A 22432-nucleotide genomic window follows, 5' to 3' on the forward strand; every position below is an offset into this window, starting at 1 on the left:
ACATCAGGAGTGAGCAGACACAGTCAAAAACCTACCCAAATTACTGGGTTCTCACCTGTCATTCTCCCAGTGTATGGCACTAGGACTTCTGGGGGCATTTCCCATGATTATTTGTGCTGCAGTAAGCTGGCTCATTCTGTGATTTTTTCCTGGGGAATTGTGATGAGACTTGTCTGAACCTCTGGACACATGGGAGTAATTGTGGAGGACTTGTGGAGGCTTTGGAGGACCATCAGCTCCTGAGTTGTTTAAAGTCATTCCAGTCTCACTTGCATGACAATAAATTTTTTCTCCCTCAAGCAAAAGTGCTTTTCCATCTTTAAGCAGCTACCTCCAGTTGTAACACATGCTTACTGAATCAAAGGATTTACTGGAACACTGCAAATAACACAAGGTGGGTGGGGTCATAATTTTTATTGGATCAACTTCTGTTGGTGAGAGATACACACTTTTGAGTTTATACAGTTCTTCAGGTCTGGGAAATATGCTCAGAGTGTCACAGCTAAATACAAGGTGGAACAGTTTCTTTAGCATAAGTAGTTAACATATATTTCAAGGACCATTCAAGGAGAAGTGGCCAGTTAACACCCTTGCAGTCATAGGAACCTTTTACATTCTTCCCAAGACACACAAACAAGGAAACAAGGGAACACAGGCAGACCCATCATATTTAGCCACAATACTTTTACTGAAAGACTATCAGGACTCATAGAAACCACCCTCAAATCACTCACCACACAAAGGACGAGCTTCCTCCAGACACAACCGACTTCCTCCAGAAACTCTATAACATTAAGAACCTCCCTCAGAACATCATCCTTGCCACCATGGATGTCACAATGATGGCATTGCTGCCAGCCTAAAATATCTATAAGACAATGGACAACACTCACATATCCATCCAAACACATCGCCAAACTCATCCTCATCCATAACAATTTTATATTCAACAAAAAACACTTTGTTCAAACTATGGGAACAGCCAGGGGTACTACGATGGCTCCCCAATATGCCAACCTCTTCATGGGCCAACTCAAGGGAGAATTTCTGGACAAATGCACCACAAAACCAATGATATACCTGAGATACATCAATGATATTTTCATCCTCTGGACAGACGACTTAAACTTGCTCATAAACTTCCACCACAAATTCAATAACCACCATCCATCCATCAAACTCTCTCTAGAACACTCCCAAACTAGAATGACCTTCCTAGACACCACAATCAGCTTCACTAATAGAACCCTACAGGCAACTATATGCAAGAAACCAGGGATCACCACACCTACCGTCATAGATCCAGTAACCACCCCAAACACACCAAGAAATCTGTTATCTACAGTCAGGAACTCAGGTACCTCAGAATATGTCTGGAGGAGAAAGCGCAGGATACACACCTTAACATACTTAAAACCACCTTCACCAAACAAGGACACTCCACCAGAGAAGTAGATCACATCATGGAACAGCCACCCCCACATTCAAGATCCATTGGTCCTACACTTGCCTATCACAACATGCATCCAGTGCACTACATGCCCCAATTATAACTATGTGGATGAAACCAGAAAATCACTATGCTCTTCAATGAACTGATGCAGAAAAATGATAAAAGACAAAAACACCATATTACCTGTGGGTGAACACTTTTCACAAAGTGACCACTCCACATCTGACCTCTCAATACTCATCCTGCACAATACTTTCAAAAGAGAAGACTGGGAACCATGGCCACTGGGAGCTGCAGGGGGTTGTGCCTGTGGACGGTCAACTTTAGCAAATTGTCTCACGGCCCACAATCAGATTACCCAGTTTGCCCACCACTGATCTATAACCTCTAACTCTCCCTCCTTTTTTCTCCCCTTCTTCTTCCCTATGAGTGCAGAGGTGTTAACTGGCCATGTCATCTAGAATGGTCCCTTGAAATATGTGTTAATTACTTATGCTAAACAATATGTTCCACCTTGTATTGAGCTGTGACACTCTGAGTACCTTTACCAGACCCGAGGAAGAGCTCTGTGTAAGAAAAAAAAGCTTGTTTCTCTCATCAGCAGGAGTTGGTCCAATAAAAGATATTACCTCACCCATCTTGTCTTTCTAATATCCTGGGACCAACACGGCTACTACACTGCATACAACTCTACCACAAACAGGCAAGACTAAAACTTCCTACTAACTTCCCCCAATCAAATACATCAACATAATAACATACATAACAACAACTTAACATTAAGATAGAGCACCGTTTATTGGTGGAGGTGCTGTCTACACTGATCATTACAGTTCCTCAGATTTGTGGAACTCTGCTTTTTTTAGTGAAAGTGCAAGGATGTGTATGTAGTGGACATCACACCATTATATTGCACCATTAATGTCCACTGATAAGCAAATCTTTGCAATTTCAACACAAGACTTAGGCCTTGTCTACACAACAATATTGCACCAGTCTAACTTAAATTAGGTTTTAAACTGCTTTAGTTAATCTGGTGCAAACCCCTATATGGACACTGATTTTGGTTTAAGAGTGGCTTATTTCTGTTTAGCTTAAACAGATTCCTAACTGATTTAAACTTAAACCAATAAAAGCCTGTTCAAACCAAAATAAAAGTGTTTACACAGAGTTTTGCACCAGTTTAACTACATCATCACAGCTTTAGTTAAACTGGTGCAATTTTCTCATGCCATAAGCATATTAAACTGGGTTTGCAGAATCTCTAAAAAATGTACACACATGTCTTGGCAAAATACCAATCAACAAGGAATGTGTATTTGGCAGAGACTCCTTACTTTTGGAAGAGAAGCTCTGGATCCTGAACTCTGTGTAGTCATTGTCAAGACTGTAGTGATGCCCAAAGCGACTCTGGCTGGAGCCGCATCCATGTTGATCCAGAAAGAAACCCAGGACAAAATGACGATCAGCAGGCTAGGAATGTACATCTGGATTAAATAGTATCCCATCTGACGTTCCAAATGAAACTTGACTTCAATGCATGTAAACTTTCCTAGAACATGAAATTGCTTTTATAAATGTTTTTGCACATTTTGTCTTATTTTATGAGCATAAATTAGCTTCCTGACCTCAGGCATATACAGATTTCACAGCATGCTATCATAATGTCTTAGCTCAAAAGCAGAGGCCCCGATATGAAAACATTGTTCTGGTTTAGCTTTTTGGTAACATTATAGTTTGGTGGAGTTGGCATCATAATGTTCACTTGAAACAGCGGCCATTTATTTTTGTGACTGAATCTTATTACTTTACAGTGTGATCACTTTACAAGAGGTCTAGTCCCCTAAAAAAACCTTTTTTAACAAATGAGTCCCATTCTCCTTTGGTTGGGTGGGCCTCATCTCATCCAGTGTTTCTCTCTCCATCTAACCAGTAGACCAGTCATTTGCCTGCATCTAAGTATGTTGAACTTGCTCCGTCCTTAGTAAACAAAATTTGTACACTTTATTGGGGCTGGAGAAGATGCTGTTAAAAGTAGACACTCAGATGTGGGTAGGGGACTGGTTTTTTGGCTGAACAGATGGTGCTGGACAGCATTATCTCACCAGGAACTGGTTGAATGGTCAAGTACAATACAGAGGGCATTAGTGTACCCTAGTCACTCAAGAATTCTGTTTCCCGAAGTTCTATGGATCTACAAGGGCTGAATGCCATGCAATGAGATGGAGTGCAGGAAAGTGGCAGGGGGAAATTGCAGCTGAATAATATTCCTGTTCTTTCACAAATTAAAATTTAAACTATAATATTCTGTGAACATTTAGCAGAGAAAAATTGTATAGTTTTCTGTGCTAGGTCCTGACTAAATAATTTGAATAGGTTGATAACTTCAAACTTCAGCCCCTTCAATCAGCTGGTAACAGGAATCACCTGACATCCACAGGTAATTCTGCTTACTTATGAATGGTCAGTTTTCAGAATGGAGAGAGGTAAATAGTGGTGTCCCCAGGGGTCTCTTCTGGGACCAGTCCTATTCAACATATTCATAAATGATCTGGAAAAAGGGGTAAACAGTGAGGTGGCAAAATTTGCAGATGATACAAAATTACTAAAGATAGTTAAGACCCAGGCAGACTGCGAAGAGCTACAAAAGGATCTCTCAAAACTGGGTGACTGAGCAACAAAATGGCAGATGAAATTTAATGCTGATAAATGCAAAGTAATGCACATTGAAAAGCATAATCCCAACTACACATATAAAATGATGGGGTCTAAATTAGCTGTTACCACTCAAAAAAGAGATCTTGGAGTTATTGTGGATAGTTCTCTGAAAACATCCACTCAATGTGCAGTGGCAGTCCAAAAAGCAAATAGAATGCTGGGAATAAATAAGAAAGGGATCGATAATAGGACAGAAAATATCATGTTGCCTTTATATAAATCCATGGTACACCCACATCTTGAATACTGTGGGCAGATGTGGTCGCCCCATCTCAAAAAGATATATTGGAATTGGAAAAGGTTCAGAAAAGGGCAACAAAAATGATTAGGGATATGGAATGGCTTCCGTATGAGGAGAGATTAATAAGACTAGGACTTTTCAGCTTCAAAAAGAGATGGCTAAGGAGAGATATGATTGTGGCCTATAAAATCATGACTAGTGTAGAGAAAGTAGATAAGGAAGTGTTTACTACTTCTCATAACACAAGAACTAGGGGTCATCAAATGAAATTAATAGGCAGCAGGTTTAAAACAAATAAAATGAAGTATTTCTTCACACAACGCACAGTCAACCTGTGGAACTCCTTGCCAGAGGATGTTGTGAAGGCCAAGACCATAACAGCGTTCAAAAAAGAACTAGATAAATTCATGGAGGATAGGTCCATCAATGGCAATTAGCCAGGATGGTGTCCCTAGCCTCTGTTTGCAAGAAACTGGGAATAAGCGACAGGGGATGGATCACTTGATGATTACCTGTTCTGTTCATTCCCTCTGGGGCACCTGGCATTGGCCACTGTCGGAAGACAGGATACTGGGCTAGATGGACCTTTGGTCTGACCCAGTAGGGCCATTCTTATGTTCTTATGTACTTTTCATGCAAATGAACAGCAGTATTATTAGTAATTATAAGAACAACATGTGTGTCCAGTTCTCCCCAGTGCTGGAAAACCCCAAATAAGGAAACACCATGTGCCTCCTTTTAGAGAGTTCTCTATGGACTGTTTCTCGGAGGGAAGGCAGTATTTGTCCCCTTCAGAGCAACCACAGTTTTCAACTCTCCAAACTTACAGTTCTGAGAGGATTTTCTGGAGACAAAAGCTATTCATATATAAAATGCAACAAAGCGTCTGACGAAGTGGGTATTCACCCACTAAAGCTTATGCTCCAATACATCTGTTAGTCTATAAGGTGCCACAGGACTCTGTCGCTTTTTACAGATCCAGACTAACACGGCTACCCCTCTGATACTTGATTCATATGTAAGGGGCCCTTCAGAATGCACACTGCTTCTCAGCATGCTCTGCCAGGCTGTCAAGGCATTGACTGCTGACCACTGCCCCCAAATCTTTCCTCTGGGCTGGAACTGCCACACCATGGATATAAGGTATTATCCTATGCAGGGAATCCCCATGGGCTTGCTAGGAAGCTGCTGGTCAGAGATTACTCATCCCTCCCCGCTCCAGCCTGTCTTCTCCCATATTCCAGCAGAATTTCAACCCTTTCCACAGCTCTTGGGGACAGTGAACCTCAGGGTTTTCATCCCCTGACATTTTGGGCCATAGAAATTAGAAGCAATTTTTGAAGCAGCATTGGGGGTTTTAAAAACCAAACTAAAAAAATTAAACAGTAGTTTTGTTTCATAAAAACCAATGTAACATTAACTGACGGATTGGGGCTGAACTGCTCATGTCCTGTCATTTCACTGAATGAAAAAATATAACTGATGCAACCAGACTGACTCTCCTGCTGACACAATGAAATACCTCTTTTAGATGGGAAGGATTTATATTTCAACCCAGCAGCTACCAAGAAAACCATTCATAAAAATCTCTGAACACTAGCTGCATATCATAGACTCCAAACACCCAAACTTGTCTCTGGGTAAACTTCCCAGGGGCAGCGTTTCTGACATCAAGCATGTCCAGAGGCGGTGGATAGTGGAATGGTGTTCAGATATGGGGGCTAGCTGTGATATAAGTAGGGAAAACTGTTAAATAAGCAGCCATTGGCAATGTGATGCCAGTACTAACAGGGTGTGGTGGAGCAGCAGATGACACTGCTGCCCCTAGAAAATGCCACAAAAGTCCAAAGATGGTGTTGTGACACGGTGAGATTAATCAAGTACACCCACAAATAATAGATGAAGAAATCATGGCAGCAACAAAAAGACTTCTGTGATGCTGGCAGACCAGGTCATGTCAGGGTTTATTCAGGCCAGTTCACTTGTGTATTAGCATAGATCAAAGCGATTGTTAAATGTATAAGTGTTTTAGGTGTTAAAACTTCCTAAAACGAATAGAATGTTAAATGCATTGTTTTTACTTATCTGTGTCCTGTCATAATGCAATAGCAAACATTTACATTGTAAATCCCCTGTAACTAAATAACTCATCATACATCAAAGAAGCCTTGTAGAATGCTAATGAGGGACTTTATCAAAAAAAGTGCTAATTCCAAAGCAAACGGCCATTGTGTGTGATGCCCTGAGGTCAGAGACTCAAGTGCATTCCTCATTCACTCATCAAAGGAAAAGCCCACATGGGTAGAGAGACTGTCAACTTATTTTCTCAAAAATAACAGGAGTACTTGTGGCACCTTAGAGACTAACAAATTTATTAGAGCATAAGCTTTCGTGGGCTACAACCCACTTCTTCGGATGCATATAGAGTGAAACATATATTGAGGAGATATATATACACACATACAGAGAGCATGAACAGGTGGGAGTTGTCTTACCAAGTCTGAGAGGCCAATTAAGTAAGAGAAAAAAAACTTTTGAAGTGATAATCAAGATAGCCCAGTACAGACAGTTGATAAGAAGCAAGTGTGAGAATACTTACAAGGGGAGATAGATTCAATGTTTGTAATGGCTCAGCCATTCCCAATCCCTATTTAGCCCTGAGTTGATTGTGTCTAGTTTGCATATCAATTCCAGCTCAGCAGTCTCTCTTTGGAGTCTGTTTTTGAAGTTTTTCTGTTTTAAGATAGCCACCCTCAGGTCTGTCAAAGAATGGCCAGACAGGTTAAAGTGTTCTCCCACTGGTTTTTGAGTATTATGATTCCTGATGTCAGATTTGTCTTACGTAAAAGAATTAATGGACACAAATCTGACATCAGGAATCATAATACTCAAAAACCAGTGGGAGAACACTTTAACCTGTCTGGCCATTCTTTGACAGACCTGAGGGTGGCTATCTTAAAACAGAAAAACTTCAAAAACAGACTCCAAAGAGAGACTGCTGAGCTGGAATTGATATGCAAACTAGACACAATCAACTCAGGGCTAAATAGGGATTGGGAATGGCTGAGCCATTACAAACATTGAATCTATCTCCCCTTGTAAGTATTCTCACACTTGCTTCTTATCAACTGTCTGTACTGAGCTATCTTGATTATCACTTCAAAAGTTTTTTTTCTCTTACTTAATTGGCCTCTCAGACTTGGTAAGACAACTCCCACCTGTTCATGCTCTCTGTATGTGTGTATATATATCTCCTCAATATATGTTTCACTCTATATGCATCCGAAGAAGTGGGTTGTAGCCCACGAAAGCTTATGCTCTAATAAATTTGTTAGTCTCTAAGGTGCCACAAGTACTCCTGTTATTTTTGCGGATACAGACTAACACGGCTGCTACTCTGAAACTTATTTTCTGTGAGAAGAAGCTGTAGGAAGGGATTCAAAGAAAGAGCCTTCATCTCTGGACTGTTTGGACTCCTACAGGGAAGTGTACCAGATGCAAAGTGGAGATATCCCTGAAAAGATTTGTGAGAAACTGGCAGTTTATTACATCACTGCCACTATTTGGAATTACAAACAGTGATCAACCTGTATATATATTTTACCTGCTTTAACCTCTCAATAACTCATTTTTTTTCTCAGCTTACTTTACTATAGAATTGGCTGGCAGCGTTGTCTTTGGTGTAAGATCCAGAGTACCAATGGATCTGGGGTAAGTGACTGGTACCTTGGGACTGGGAGCAACCTGATGTGATGTGATTCTTGGTTTACGTGTACATTATCACAAAGTCCAGTTTGTCTGGATGGCAAGATAGACTGGAGAGTCTGAGTGGACTGTCTGTGATTCCATGGTAAGACTGGAATAGTGATCCAGGAGTTCACATTTGGTACTGGCTTGGTGAAATCTAATTACAGGACACACCACCAGTGTCTGCCCTGTTTTCTGACAGTCTGCCCTGAGGTAGGCACTCACTGTTGCGAGCCATTCCAGACAGTGTGACAACTTCAGAATGGAAAAGTACTAGGTTATGATGGATTTCTGGCTGAATTGTTAAAAAGCACAGAAGATGGAGGCTTGAAAGCCCTGTCAGAGGTAATGAAGAATATATTTGAGAGAAGAGATTTGCCAGAAGATTTTACAATTTCACTGTGTATCCAAATCCCTCAAAAGAAAAACACTATGGATTGTAAAGACTACAGAACAACCAGCCTAGTATCTCATGCCTCTAAGATTCTTTTGCGAGTTGTTCAAGACCAAATACAAGGAAAGATAGATAAGGAAATAAGTGAACAACAATATAGTTTCAAACCTGAAAGGGCATGATAAATGTCATTATGAGCTTAAAGCTCATATTAGAAATATCAAGTGAAATAGGGAAAAAATACACTTGTGTTTTATTGATTTCCAAACAGCATTTGACAAAATCTACTCTATACATTTATCAACATATTAAGATCTGTTGGGATTGATTGATATGGACTCCAAGTAATAAAACAGTTTTACTGGAGTCAGAAGGCGGTTATAATGGGAGATGAAAATGAAAATCTAATAGAGATCCAGAGAGGAGTGAGACAAGGTTATATAATGTCACTGACTTCATTCAACATTTATAGTGAGTGTTTGATTAAATTAATTGAAGAAATGTAAGAAGGTATTAAGATGAATGAAAATGAGTGAATAATGTTCACTATGAAGATGACACGGTGTTGTTGGCTGATTCAGAAGGTCCAATGAAGTTAGTGGAGATTATTTACAAATATGTCAAAGAATATGGGCTAGAATTGAATGTGGACAAGACAAAATCTGTGGTGGGATGCAAGGATCCTGGGAAAACACACAAGATTCCAGTGAACAACACAGCCATACAGAAAGTAAGAAATGATTGGTACTTCGGAAGCATCATTACAGAAGTTGGAAGATAAGATACTGAAGTCAGCATCAGAACAGCGAGAGCAAAAGGGACATTATGGAAGAACAAACATCTGAAGAAAAGGGACATAAATCTGAAGATTAATTCTGACGCTTAAAAACTTATATTTGGTCTGTGATAAATTATGGCTGTGAAACATGGACATTCAAACAATTGATAATAAAGAAACTCTAATCCTTCAAATTATGGTATTATAGAAGAATTAGGAAAATATCATGGCAAGACCATATAACCAAGGAAAAAGTATCGGAGATTATCAGAATTTAGCAAACAGTAGTCAGTGATCCTATGGAAAAAAAATTGATTTGCAGGGCACATTTTAAGAGGTTCAGAGGGTGACACATATTTATAGGCACTGGAATTGAAAGTTAATGGCAGGAGAACATGAGGAAGAAAAACAATATCTGGAATGGACAATGTGATATTCTGAGTGGATCAAAAGAACTATTAATCCACAAATAGATTAGCAGAGAATCATAGAGAATGGGCTACCATGGTTGCAAACCTCCAGTAATAGGGATTCTACATAAGAAGAAGAAGGAACAGCCAAATCCATACTCCAACAGAACAATTCCTGCTCTGGACACAAGGTATGAAGCACAGGGATTTAACATATTTAAAGGGAAAGTACTGAGAAAATATTACATTTTCCAACATTTTTACTGGTTTTCGCCTTCCTGCTTTGCCTAAACCCCAGCTTTCAAACACCAGACCTAATAAATGAGATCCGTTACAAAACTGCTTGTGGATACTAGTAGAAGTAATTACTAATGGAAAAATTAGAAGAACGCTCACCGGTGTTGTAGTGTTTTGTGCAATAACCAAGTTCCTTGTCTTCTTTCAAAATAAATTGTGGCAGGGTTAAGCCTTCAGCAACTTGCACTGGACCATCACTTAGCCACTCAAATATCAGATCATTCATAGTGTACCCAACTAGAATAAACAAATCGCAGTTCATTAGATAATAGAGTACAGTTTCAGATGGAAACAAATTATGACTCAGAAAATATCCTCACTTTTGAATGGGCAAACTTCGATACAAGAGTTTCTAATTGATCCAGGAGCTGAACTACATTGACTACAGTTATCATTAAAACTTTGAAATAGCATCAAATATGTAATAGTACTAGAGGCAAAATATTCAACTAAAATCTCAAACGTGCGGCATATCTGCTTTGGTTTATTTCTAATAAAAAGTCAATGTTAATAGCCTGTCAAAGATATTAATGTTCACAGCACAAATTATATTTCACTGTAGCTATGTATCAATTTCTGTACTTTGTTTTATTTTTGTCACTCTGGTTACAGAATTATTGCATTCTACCAACATGAGTATTTCTAGATTACAATATGTTGGATCTTATCAATAACAAAATTGAACGACTTCTATAATTCTTTGAAACTCAGCATAGAGAAATACACAGTAGAAAGAGAAAAGTGGAGAACAGAGTGGACAATGGAGAGAAAAAAGAGTGAAAATGGAAAAGGACAGTCACTTAAAACACTCCCGGCTCTTGTTTCACTCTAATGATACAGCAGCATTGTGTCTCACTAGGCAGATTACAGATTGCAGAGACTTTCTGGAGTGCTGATCTCCGCTGTAAGGCACAATAATGAAGCTGTGAAATTTGATTTTAAAAAACACAGCTCTTCACTAGGTAAGTCAGCTGGTTACTCACAGCTTTCTAGTTGCATTGTACAAGTCTGCACATCCATCGGAAAATTCTTCAAGTCCATTGGACACGATAAGGTTAATGTTAGCCTAAATATGGGCAAGAAAGGAAACTGCTGTTAGAAATCTTTGCAAGTTATATCCTAAGCACAACATTTATAGGCCAACAATGTTTAAAGTGATGCAGTCAAGCTTTAGAGACCCAGAGGTTTAGTCCTTCGCCCCATCCTCTTAGCGATTTGGGATGAGTCCTGCACTGGTGTTAGAATTCTAACTTCTAAGACAGAGTGCCCGTAAGCAAGCAGGATGCTCATTGATTGCAGTGGCTTATAGTAGCCCAGAGCCAGCAGGGGCTGCAGAAAGATAGCAGGGCATGCCAATGTGTTATTGTGCAATCTGTATGTTTTACATATAACAACGAACCCAAACAATGTAGCATCTTGAGTTATAGGTCATCTCCGCTAGGATTTTAACTCTTGTAGCCTCTGGTTTTTTTGGTTTTTGTTTTTGTTTTTTTTGGGGGGGGGGCAAATGGTGAAAACACAATCACAGGGATATTTGAAAACAGAAAGTGTAATGCATATAAAGTGAATGCTGAGCCCATCATCTTTGCCACGGACCTTTGAAAAACAAAAAGGTAGTAAAGGCTAAATCTGCAACATTAGACATTGAATGTAAAAGTTAAAAGACAAAGAGTATAGATAGGAAAAGTAAGCTTAAAGGGACTTTGTCAACTCTGAATTTTTTTTACTTACTACTGCTACAAGTAACACCCAAGAATACTTTAACTGAGAGAATTTTTAAATTTTCTCATTTTTTTTTAGTTTACTTTTTGCATTTGACAGGACTTTGTTTACAGTCAGTTTCACTAGTTTCCCCTGTACAGGGAGAGAAAAACATTTGTACCAAAATAAGAAAATGTGATGATAAAATCATAAAAATGAGCAGGAGGACTCATATACAGGTGTAGTAACCAAAATGACTTACATCATATTAAAAAAAACCATGATTAGATTTAAAGATACAATGTCTTCAAGCTATGTTGCCATCATTCTTACCACCAAAATGAATGTTATGGTTATGGATGTCTGATCATTTTAAGCTGTAGTTATTTCTGAGATATTATTTAAGATTTATATTGCAGTAGACTCCAGAGGCTCCAATCAGATTCAGGCCACCTCCAATGGCCTAGGTTCTGTACAAAAATATAGAAAGAGTCTGTCACACCTGTATACCTGATCCACTCCAGGAGTTCCCAGCCAGGTCTCAGGTCTCCTACCATCACCTGTCTATGGGAAGGGACCCTCATCTCATTCCCTTCTGACTGGGTGTTTTAAGGCTGCACAGCTCCCTGCCCTAAACTATGCTATCTCAGCAAGCCAGTCTGCCTAAAGACCAGTGCCTTTGTTTTGCTTTCTCTCACAGGGCTATGAGCACTGTATTGCCAGCAGTTACCAGTAACTACACAGCTCTTTCTATGCAAGCGCATCTATTCTTAAGGTAAAAGCATTACACAGAAAACATAAAAACAATGAAAGTTCCTATGTACATGCTAAAAGATAACCAGAGGTTCCCAATCAGTCTTACAGGGCCCTAGTATGCCAAAGTCTTTCCAACCCTTCTGCGAGGGCTGGAAGAAGGTCCTGCCCTTTTGCTGGATCAGAAAAAAGGTCCCGAGTCAGTTTAAACCCAGCCTTTATATCAAAAGCCCTTTCACTGTTTCTTGGTCTCTGGAAAACCCAGTTTTAACAAGTATATGGAACCCTCCCCAGGGGGTGGTACTTCTCTAGACACGTTTACAAACTATAAACTGGTTCCTGGAAGAACTGGGACTCATAGAGACAGTCCTTATCCCATGGAACTTACAATCTTATCTACACACTTCAGCTACCAAGCAAAGAGTGGCATATGAGCATCAGTGTTGGTGGGCCTTGTGAATAGGTGGATTTTAATAGGTGGATTTTAAGTGATTTGAAGATGGACAGGGCTTGGCATTTAAAAATATATATATATTGGCATTTCAAAAACTATATTATTTGAGGTATTAACTACAAGAAAACAAACTGAAAATCCACAAAAGTATCTGCAGTAAATCTACTGTACTATAACATGCCATCAGTAGATTGGTTAGCTACCACAACTATGGTTGGGTAAAATTTAAAACAAATGCATGTTGAATATCTTTGTGCCCCTTTTATGTGTGCTTTTCAGAAGTATTTCTATGAATGACCATTTACTTGTGAGAATGCTCACAAAAATAAAATGTTAAGCTTGTATGTTTGAATATTTCCTGAAAATGTATTTTGAATTGAATTGTGAAATTAATTTTATACCTGAATATACAACTTGAAATTTGTCCCATTGTTGATTAGTTACAGAAGTCCTCCAATTATAGGACAGACCCAGTACAGCATAATTTAAATAACATGGCATGAATTTTTAATGTTCATGAATAGTTCGTTGCAAACAATCTGCAGACCAAGAATTATTCACTGAAGAAATTAGTGATTAATTTCAAACAGAAATTCAAGAATTTCAGAAAAACATTTCTAGGAGAATTCTGATAGCAAAGAGGCAAAATTCATGAAATACATTTTTCATTACAAATTAGTCTCCCAGTTCTAATCAATCCAATACCTTGCTTAGGGCCTATACCAAAGTCCACTGAAGTCACTGAAGGCTTTCAGTTGACTTCAATGAGATCAGGCCTTTAGATCAGTATTTAAACATTATGGTGATGGGTGCTACAGAAAACCAATGGAAGATATTTCTCCCAAATTAAGAGTCAAATAGGATGTGAATGAAAAATATCAGCCATAAGGGAACTAATTCAATCAATGTATCTTGAAAAAGATGAGGCTGGTCATCAAGAAAACTTCCTTTGTAGAAATATAGTTGTAATGGTATCCTGTTTTGTTCGCTAACATAGTTGTCTATTACCCACAAACTTCCTTGGCTTCCCAGGGTATGTCTACACTGCAATTAAAATCCTACAGCTAGTCCATACCTGCTGAATTGGTCTCAAAGGGCTCAGGCTAAGGGGCTGTTTAATTGCTGTGTAGACATTTGGGCTTGGGCTGGAGTCCAAGATCTGGGACTCTCCCACGTCACAGAGTCCCAGAGTTTGGGCTCCAATCTTAGCCTGCATGTCTACCCAGCAACTAAATAGCCCCTTATTCTGAGCCCCGCAAGCCCAAGTCAGGCACATTACTATGAAAAATCCAATAATAGTAAAATATTTAAAACTAGTGGCTTGAGCATTGGCCTGCTAAACCCAGGATTGTGAGTTCAATCCTTGAGGGGGCCATTTAGGGAACTGGGGTAAAAAACTGTCTGGGGATTGGTCCTGCTTTGAGCAGGGGGTTGGAGTAGATGACCTCCTGAGGTCCCTTCCGACCCTAATATTCTATGATTCTATGATTTCAATGGATCATCGTCCAATCTCCCTATCTAATCTTGCAGTTTTGTACCTTAAGGCAGTAGTTGATTTCCTAAAGTTAATACATATGAATGAATGAATGAAAGGATCCTTTTTGTGCAGCATAGGGATTTAAACTTTAGGAGATCAAATACTACGGTAATATAGTGTGTATATCTATCTATCTATCTATCTATCTATCTATCTATCTATATTTCTTCCTCTGATTTTCCGACAGCACTAGACAAGTACTTCAAGATACATATGGTGTATAACTGATATAGATATGGAGTATACCTGGTAAATGGTGAGCTATGCAAAACTAAAATCAAGAACTGTTAGTACATGGATTAAATCTTTTAAGGAATTACTGTATATGTACAGTACATAATTCAAATAAAAGCCTTGCTTACTCTGTTGACAGTATAACAGACTATCTAACTTTAATTAGGATTTAACAGATTGCTAATCTATAGCAAACATTAAACTACTGACTAAACTACTTCATATTTTTCAGGAGCTAACTTTTCATTAGCCTGATGTGCTATGACTCACAGCCAAAATCCCATTTGATCTAAAAGACAAATCTCATACAGACAGGAAATATTGATCCTGCAAGAAAAAGGACCCCTAGAACTCACAATATGATATCATATATATGACTTTGAGAAAAAGGGATAATGGCATTTTCATTTTTTACCCTGAAAATGTAGTGTTTTGCAAATAGTCTTGAGGAGAGCAGCCTCTTTACACAGTTTATCCAATGACAAACAAGTAGAATTAGTGCCATTAAAACAGAATGTTTACCACTTCACATGATTTATTTTTAAAGAGGTAGTCCTTACACTTAGAATGGGAGAAACAGAATTTAATGTGGTAAATGGAAATACTGCAGGAGACAAATGTGCAGTTTTTATCTGTGCCCTCTTTGTCTCCAAAAAGTGTGGCTCTCTCAGAACATCATGTAGCACAGACATTTTTCTAACTGCTTGACTTTTGGGGGGTGTCATATCCTGAGTAGCACAATAGTGCAAATTAATGCCTAGAATGAAGACCCCTTGCTCACCTTGATGAGCATATACACTAGTTTTTCCATTGAAGACACTGGGACTAGTCATGTAAGTGCTCAGTCAGGGTTGCAAATTCAAGCCTTAAAAGAACAGTATTATCTTACTGGGCTTGATCCAAACTCCCCTGGAGCCAATACGAGTCTTTCCATTGACTTCAGTGAGCTTTGGAAAGCCTGTAATGGTCAAATCTGCTCAACGTCAGCTCACATAGCAAAAATAACAAAGTTTCAAATCCTAACAAGATAATTACTAACTTATTAGTGGATACTATTGCACCCTCACTGGAAGAGGGTTGTTCCAGAAATGACAATATAGCCTGGCAGGTCAGTTTGTTTAAACAAAACAGAATAATGTCTGTGCACATGTAGGAGGAGGATGTGATAGTATATATCTGCATGTGTTAACTGCAATTTAGATCATTTGTATTTCTATTTGGTCACTGTGGTGTATATTATATCACTGGTTTATATTGATGTAAACTAATACTGTAGCATCAGGGATATCTCAAACCACTCCCACCTGTAACCTACTAGTGGGAAAGGGAACAATATAATGTTCAGTATTACCTTACTAATATGCATAAAATACTAGCACAGAGTTAGCACAAAGACAGTGATGGGTATGATATAAGGACCCTGATATACAAGCAGATACGTACAGCAATGTGGCCAACTCCCACGATTTTATCACAAGTCTCTCAATTTTGGATGCTTTTTCGTAAAGCCCCCAGCCCTGGAAGCAGGCAATTAAGTGAAAAATCTCAGGGTTTTTTTTTTTTTTTTTAAAGTAAGTTTCTAGCCCTCAAGATTGCTGAGAAAAGCTTGAAAATTTGATCCAAATAAACCCAAATGGTTCAGAGACCAGGCCAAGAAAAACAAACAAGTTCATTATGTTTTAAAAATCTCTTCATTTTTAAGCCCATCTCATTATTTGGGGCCTGACTCATGATTGTTGGCTCCGTGGGGATGGCAATTGGTATTTGTATAATCTCCTGGCAGTTTCCCTTGCTTTCTAAAATGGCGCAGCCAACCTGCATGTTTTCTCATGTTTTCCAGAATTTCTGGATCCAGTTGTCACAGTCCAAGGCAACTGCACCTGTATTTCCCCTCAGTGGTCCAGTGAGGGCACCCACCCTCAGGCTTCCAGCTCCCCAGCTGCTGCCTCTCTTGGGTGGAGACCCACATCTCACTCCTTTCTGAGCAGAGTATGTCCAAGCTCCACAGTTCCCTGCCTTCACTGTGTATTTCCCAGCACAGTCTGCCTAAACAGACCCGCGCACTTTCTCTTCAGAGACTGATAACAGAAGGATTGCTGCAGATTATAAATTATCACACAGCACTTCCTATGTAAGCCTACTTTATTCTCAAGGGAAAAGCACTACAGAGAAAACATATGAAAAACAATAAAAACCTATACACATGCTAATAAATTTACCAGGAACCCAACATGGATTCTGACAGGCCCAGTCCTTCCAACCTTACCCTAAGGATTGGGGCCCTCCATGAGCAGGGTCCTGTCTGTTTGCTGGATCAGGAAGAAGGCCCTGAGTCCATCTAAAACCAGGTTATTTTTCCAAAAGTTTTTTCTTTGTCTGTTGATCTCCGGAGAATCCAGTTTGAAATAATATGTGCATATCTATCCGAGAGGGACGGCTTCACAGGCTGATAACAAGGAAGTTTAGTAGCATCCCCACTTCTTACTAGAGAAGGTACATACAATGCCACAGCAACACATACACAATTGCATTTTCAATACAATATACCCCAAAGGTATTAACCCTAATTCAATCAAGGTTATCTTAATTCCATAAGGTTTGTTCAGGATATGGTCAATCTGTCATACCAGTTATTCTTTGATCTTTTTTTCGTGCAACTTCATTTCTGAGATGTGGAGATAGACAAAAACTGAGGCTTATGGAAATATAGAACATCCTCTATTGTGGCAAAACACGAAATACAGACTGAAGCTTCCTATACTTCAGTTTCTCAGGATGTTCTGTCTAGTCTTCCTTAGTGGTTTGCGGGACTTCATTTTGGTTCACGTATTGCTTAACAACCCAGTGACTGGATTGGAATGGTGTGGTAGGTTTTTCATTAATGGTGAAAAATTATTTTGCATCTCATTTTTCATTGTAATGCGGTTACTGTCTGTTGATATGCCATACCAATGAATATAATGAGTTTCCAATTATCACTCAAGCAATGCCATGAAATTAAATTTGAGTATGATTTCATTTGATAGTTAAAATAATGTAACCCACCTGTTTCTTCTCCAAGAAGAATAAATTGCCATCTCTGATTTTTCTTATGTCATTTCTTATCCTAGTTATATTTAAGTTTTCAGGACCTGGATACTTACTCTACACCACTGTTTATTTGGTCTGGTTTTGTTTTCCTTCTGGCACCATGACTCCTCTGTCCTAAGCAATATGTTTAAATACAACTGGCAGAAGGCAGTCAGTTACTCCTGAAAGCATGCATGATACAGGGACAGGATTTTTTGCATCACTCATTTAGAATCAGCCTCATGGCTACACCCTTTTACATTTCATCTTGCTACTTCTGTGTTTACAGGGAGATCATTTCATGTGGTAGATGTAGCCATGGGTCACTGACAATTCAGTACAGACTTACACATCTCTGTACATGAGTTTCTAATAGGCAATGGTTATCTTGGCCTGCAACCAGTCAGGAGTATCCCATTAGCACATATTTCCATAACTAATCACCGGCCAATAATTTTTAATATTTTCAATCAAGAACAACTCTATGTATACAAATTATTCACATGATATGCCAAAGAAAATCAATTTTTATTAAAATGACACTAGTTTTGATTGAAACACTGTGGTGGGTGTGTGGGTGTGTAAAAAGGGGTATAAAATTGGGCTTTGCCAGGTAGCTACTAGTGTCAGGCTCCTTAATTCACTTTAACTGTCTTATGATCAGAGAAGAGCAACCAATGGTGTCATTAAAGAGCTAATTTTTCTTCAAGCAAAACTGTCTATGGGGTTTTGACAATAGCTGTGCTGCTTGCATAACAAACACTCATACTAGTCTTTAACATAATCAAACCAAGTACTCAAGGCCAATGGAAAGTTAGGAATATGACAAATGCATTCAGATCCTCCATATAGATCTGGACACTGTAGAACGTGGGAGTGAGAATAAAGGAGTCCATAGAGGGTGATGAGAGGGACCATCAACAAGCAAAAGAAAAGCGGGGAATTGTTTCAAAGGTTGAGGCAAATATCAGGAAGGAATCTGAGGTAGCTTAACAAAAGGAACCAAAAAGGGAAGAAGAAGAGAGCAAGGATGGGTGGGAAGAGACTTTGTGGACATCGGATTGTAGCAGGAGGACACCAGTTTCTTTCATTATGAAGATGGCTGACATCTCAGTTTTAAGTACAGTAAAACCTACCAAGAGTGATCACTCGCGGGAGTTAGCAAAAGTGGTCACTTGTAAGAGGTGGTCACTCTTCAAAGGTTTGCACACCAGAGACTGATGGCATTCCAGGGCTTCTGCAAATAGTCACTCATGACAGATGGTCTCTCTCTACAGAGGGGGTCTCTAAGGTAGGTTTTACTGTATTTGAAACCAGTGTTAATTTTTGTAATCAGGTTCATGTGGAGATGAATCTGGCAAAATTGCTAGATTCATGTATGAATCAATTACAGCTGAGGGATTCACCTTGTCCCTATAGTATTGGGTATATTTAAAAATACCTGTTGGTTCTAGCACGATTCATATTATGTGTAAATAATCTCTCTACGATAGGTAGGCTAGCTATCAAGATGATAAAAAGCTCTACTTCAATGAGCATTTCTGCACTTTGTTATTCTCAGACTGTGCTTTCATTAATTCAGAAAGTTACTTCAAGCCCATATGGAGAGCTTTATGTTTTTGAAAAGTCATTGCATAGAACACTGAATTTATATACAATTTTGCCTAAGGAGAACGGAATTATTTTTCTTGTGCCAGATAAAAGCACCTCAAATTTCCCCAGAGGAAACAGGAGTCTATGCTATCAAAGCTTGGCTTCCAAGGGAAAATGCCACCTGGACAATATTATCATGGTAGGATTTGGTATAACCAATGAGATCAGAGAGGAGTGTTCACAACATTCACTGCTTCTTATATAGCAAACAGTGGTGTTAGTCATAATAATGGCCTCTCTCCTCCCACTCTCTGTTAATCTCCCATGACAATACAATGCTGCTAGTGAAGTCAAAATCCTCTTAAATCCTAACATTAGATTATAAAATAAATTGAAGTAATCAAATGTAAGCACAGAGATTCATACCTTATTTTAGATCTGTGGAATATTCTTTACAGCACACTAGACTTTTCACATAGTACGTTCAGTTGGACCAGACATTATGATTTAAGTACCACATGCCAAATTCTCAGTTGGGGTAAACTGGCATAGCTCCATTAAAGTAAATGGAGCTGCACCATTTTACACCAACTAAGAATCTGACCCCAAGACAATCTTGGAAAGTGTATACCTAGACCAGCTGACTGTGCTGCGCTACCAGCTTCTGTAGTGGCCAAACTAAAGAGCTCTCAGAGGTTATTTCAACCCAGTGCTGAAGTAATGCCCAGTGAATGTTACACATGAGCACCATTCACACACACCCCATCGGGACATGCAGGAACAGAAGGAACTATTTCACAGCGCAGTCACTGACTTTGTTCAGAGCCACCCAGGCCCTAGTCCCTTGAACCTCCTTCCTGCACCCAGAACCTTTGGCACAGTAGATGACACCAGTTCCACTGCCGAAGGACCCTCTGCAGTAGCAGACAAAGGGTCTGGGTATGCTTCTAATAGTGTCTATTGAAAAAATAATATTTAAAGTAAAATTCACCACCAGAGGATAAATTTTGAGTCTACCAGCTTTTTAGCTGTTGTGTATTTCCTTCATATAGGACAAAGGACACAGGTACAGAGGAGATTATTAAATGGTTGCAGCTTCATTCATTGTGGCCACTGCATTTCCACTAGCACTGACTTGCCCACATTGTAGTAGGAAATCCAAAATACTACAGGGCTAGAGACTGCTTTTGGCACTAAGTATCCTGTATGTTGTAACCTTTATTATTCATAATTAGGCTTGGAAAGATTAGATTTTTATGGGTAAATGTTGATAAATGTTGATTTCACTGTACACACACAAAATGATGAAAAAATATGTCCATCTATAACAGACATTTACAGATAGGCAAAGGGGGGAAAATGGCTGCTGGAGAACTTATTAGAGTTTGATTTAAGGCTATTTATTATGTATGTATTTGATGTGATTTTGACAATTAGTGTCTTAACAGATTTAAAGCTTTAACCTTTTGAATCTCAGCTTTACTATAAAAGAATAATTATTGTCTGTCCCTCACAAGTGCCCAGAACTGAACATTTAAAATCAATTAAAAATGCTTAAACCCCATAATGTTGCTCAACTAGTGAAAATTTGAATAAATAAAATAAAAAAATCTCAAAATAGTGATATTTTCCATTGAAATTATTTAAAAAATTGAATTCTGCCAAGTCTAGTCATAATATAACCAAAACCATGTGCTGGGGATGGAGCCAAAGCAGTTTCTCCAGCACTCAGCACAATTGCCATGGTATGAAAGAGAAAAAGAACAAACAGGAAAGAAGAGGCAGTACAAAGAAAGAAGCTGTGGAATGAGAATTGATTGTGCTTTGGATTGTGATCTCCTGATTTGCACTAGATAAAGCAACTGGCACATGGGCTTGTATTCCAGATGGATTGCCATTTGTCTGAATATAGAGTAGCTCTTTTGGATGGGCAAGCCAGTGATGGCTTTTGAATGTTGCAGCTAGCAATAGCAGCTGTTTTTTTACAGTATGGAGGGTACAGAGGTAGGGTTCTGTTGCATAAATAGAAAGGAATCAACGAGCCTGATTCCTTTCCATGTCACGGTGTTTCAGCAGCATTATTCCTTTTTACATCCCCTACCCCGACACTATTTCCCTATTCGATTCTCTGCCCTGCTCCATAATAACATTTTACAGTTGGATCAAGGTCAGGGCATGAGACCAGAAAGAGGAAATAGCCTAAATAGTGACATCACATCCACACAGTGAAGACAAACAAACAAAATAGAGATCGCTAATCTGAAAATGGATGTAGCTATTTTGAAATTTTTGAGTAGTTTCCTGGGCAGCTCCTCAATGGTATCTTATAACCGGAGCTAGGAGAGAAAGAAGGGTAAATAGTTAAAACAAATCTCTTCCCCTACAGTTCTTTCCAAGGCAATTCCAAATAGCCCTTTACTAAATAACTCAAAAAAACTCAAACATCTTCTCATATTTTTAAAGTGTGATGGTCTGCTTGATAATTTACTCTGGATGGAGAAGACTTCAACCAATCTCTTAGATCCTAGATTATGTGCATCACATTCTGCATCAAGTCGATATGGCTGAAATCACTTGGTAACATGAACATGACAAAGGGGGCAGCTAGTGCAGCAAGGAAACCCATTTATTTAAGCAAAAGTCTTCAATCTCCTCTCACCCAAGTAAAATAAGCCCACGCTGGCTGGCTGTTACTAATAGTTTGAGCTAGCTGAGTAGTCAGAACTGTGCTGATGGCCTTTTTAAGGTTTCTAAACAGACCTATGTTCAGGGATTCCATTAGATCTTTTAACCCTTCTGTCATATAATACTATTATTCCTTATTATCTACTGTCTGTAGCAGAGGCGCCATCTTTCTTAGTTGACGGAGGGGTGCTCGACCCTCACTCCGCCCCAGCCCCAGCCCCAGCCCCCACTCCACTTCTTCCCCCAGGCCCCCACCGCCTGCCGCTTCCCACCCCCACTCTACCCCCTCCCCGTCTCTTTCTGCCCACCCTTCGTCCCTCTCCCCCCAGCACCTCCTGCATGCCGCTGAACAGCTGATTGCGACAGGC

General features: G+C 39.2%; 1 protein-coding gene across 2 annotated transcripts in view; it reads right to left on the minus strand.

Moving 5' to 3' along the window:
• GLRA2 (glycine receptor alpha 2) overlaps positions 1 to 22432 on the minus strand; it is a 159793-nt gene that overhangs the window by 88472 nt on the left and 48889 nt on the right. For both annotated transcript variants that reach the window (XM_065417458.1, XM_065417457.1), the window contains exons 5-7: positions 11022 to 11104; positions 10138 to 10275; positions 2791 to 3005 (exon numbers count right to left, since the gene is read on the minus strand). In XM_065417458.1, coding sequence (XP_065273530.1) covers positions 2791 to 3005; positions 10138 to 10275; positions 11022 to 11104 — 436 coding nt within the window. The remainder of the gene's footprint in view (positions 1 to 2790; positions 3006 to 10137; positions 10276 to 11021; positions 11105 to 22432) is intronic.

This window comes from Emys orbicularis, chromosome 1 (assembly GCF_028017835.1).
Source record: "Emys orbicularis isolate rEmyOrb1 chromosome 1, rEmyOrb1.hap1, whole genome shotgun sequence".
Lineage (NCBI taxonomy): Eukaryota > Metazoa > Chordata > Testudines > Emydidae > Emys > Emys orbicularis.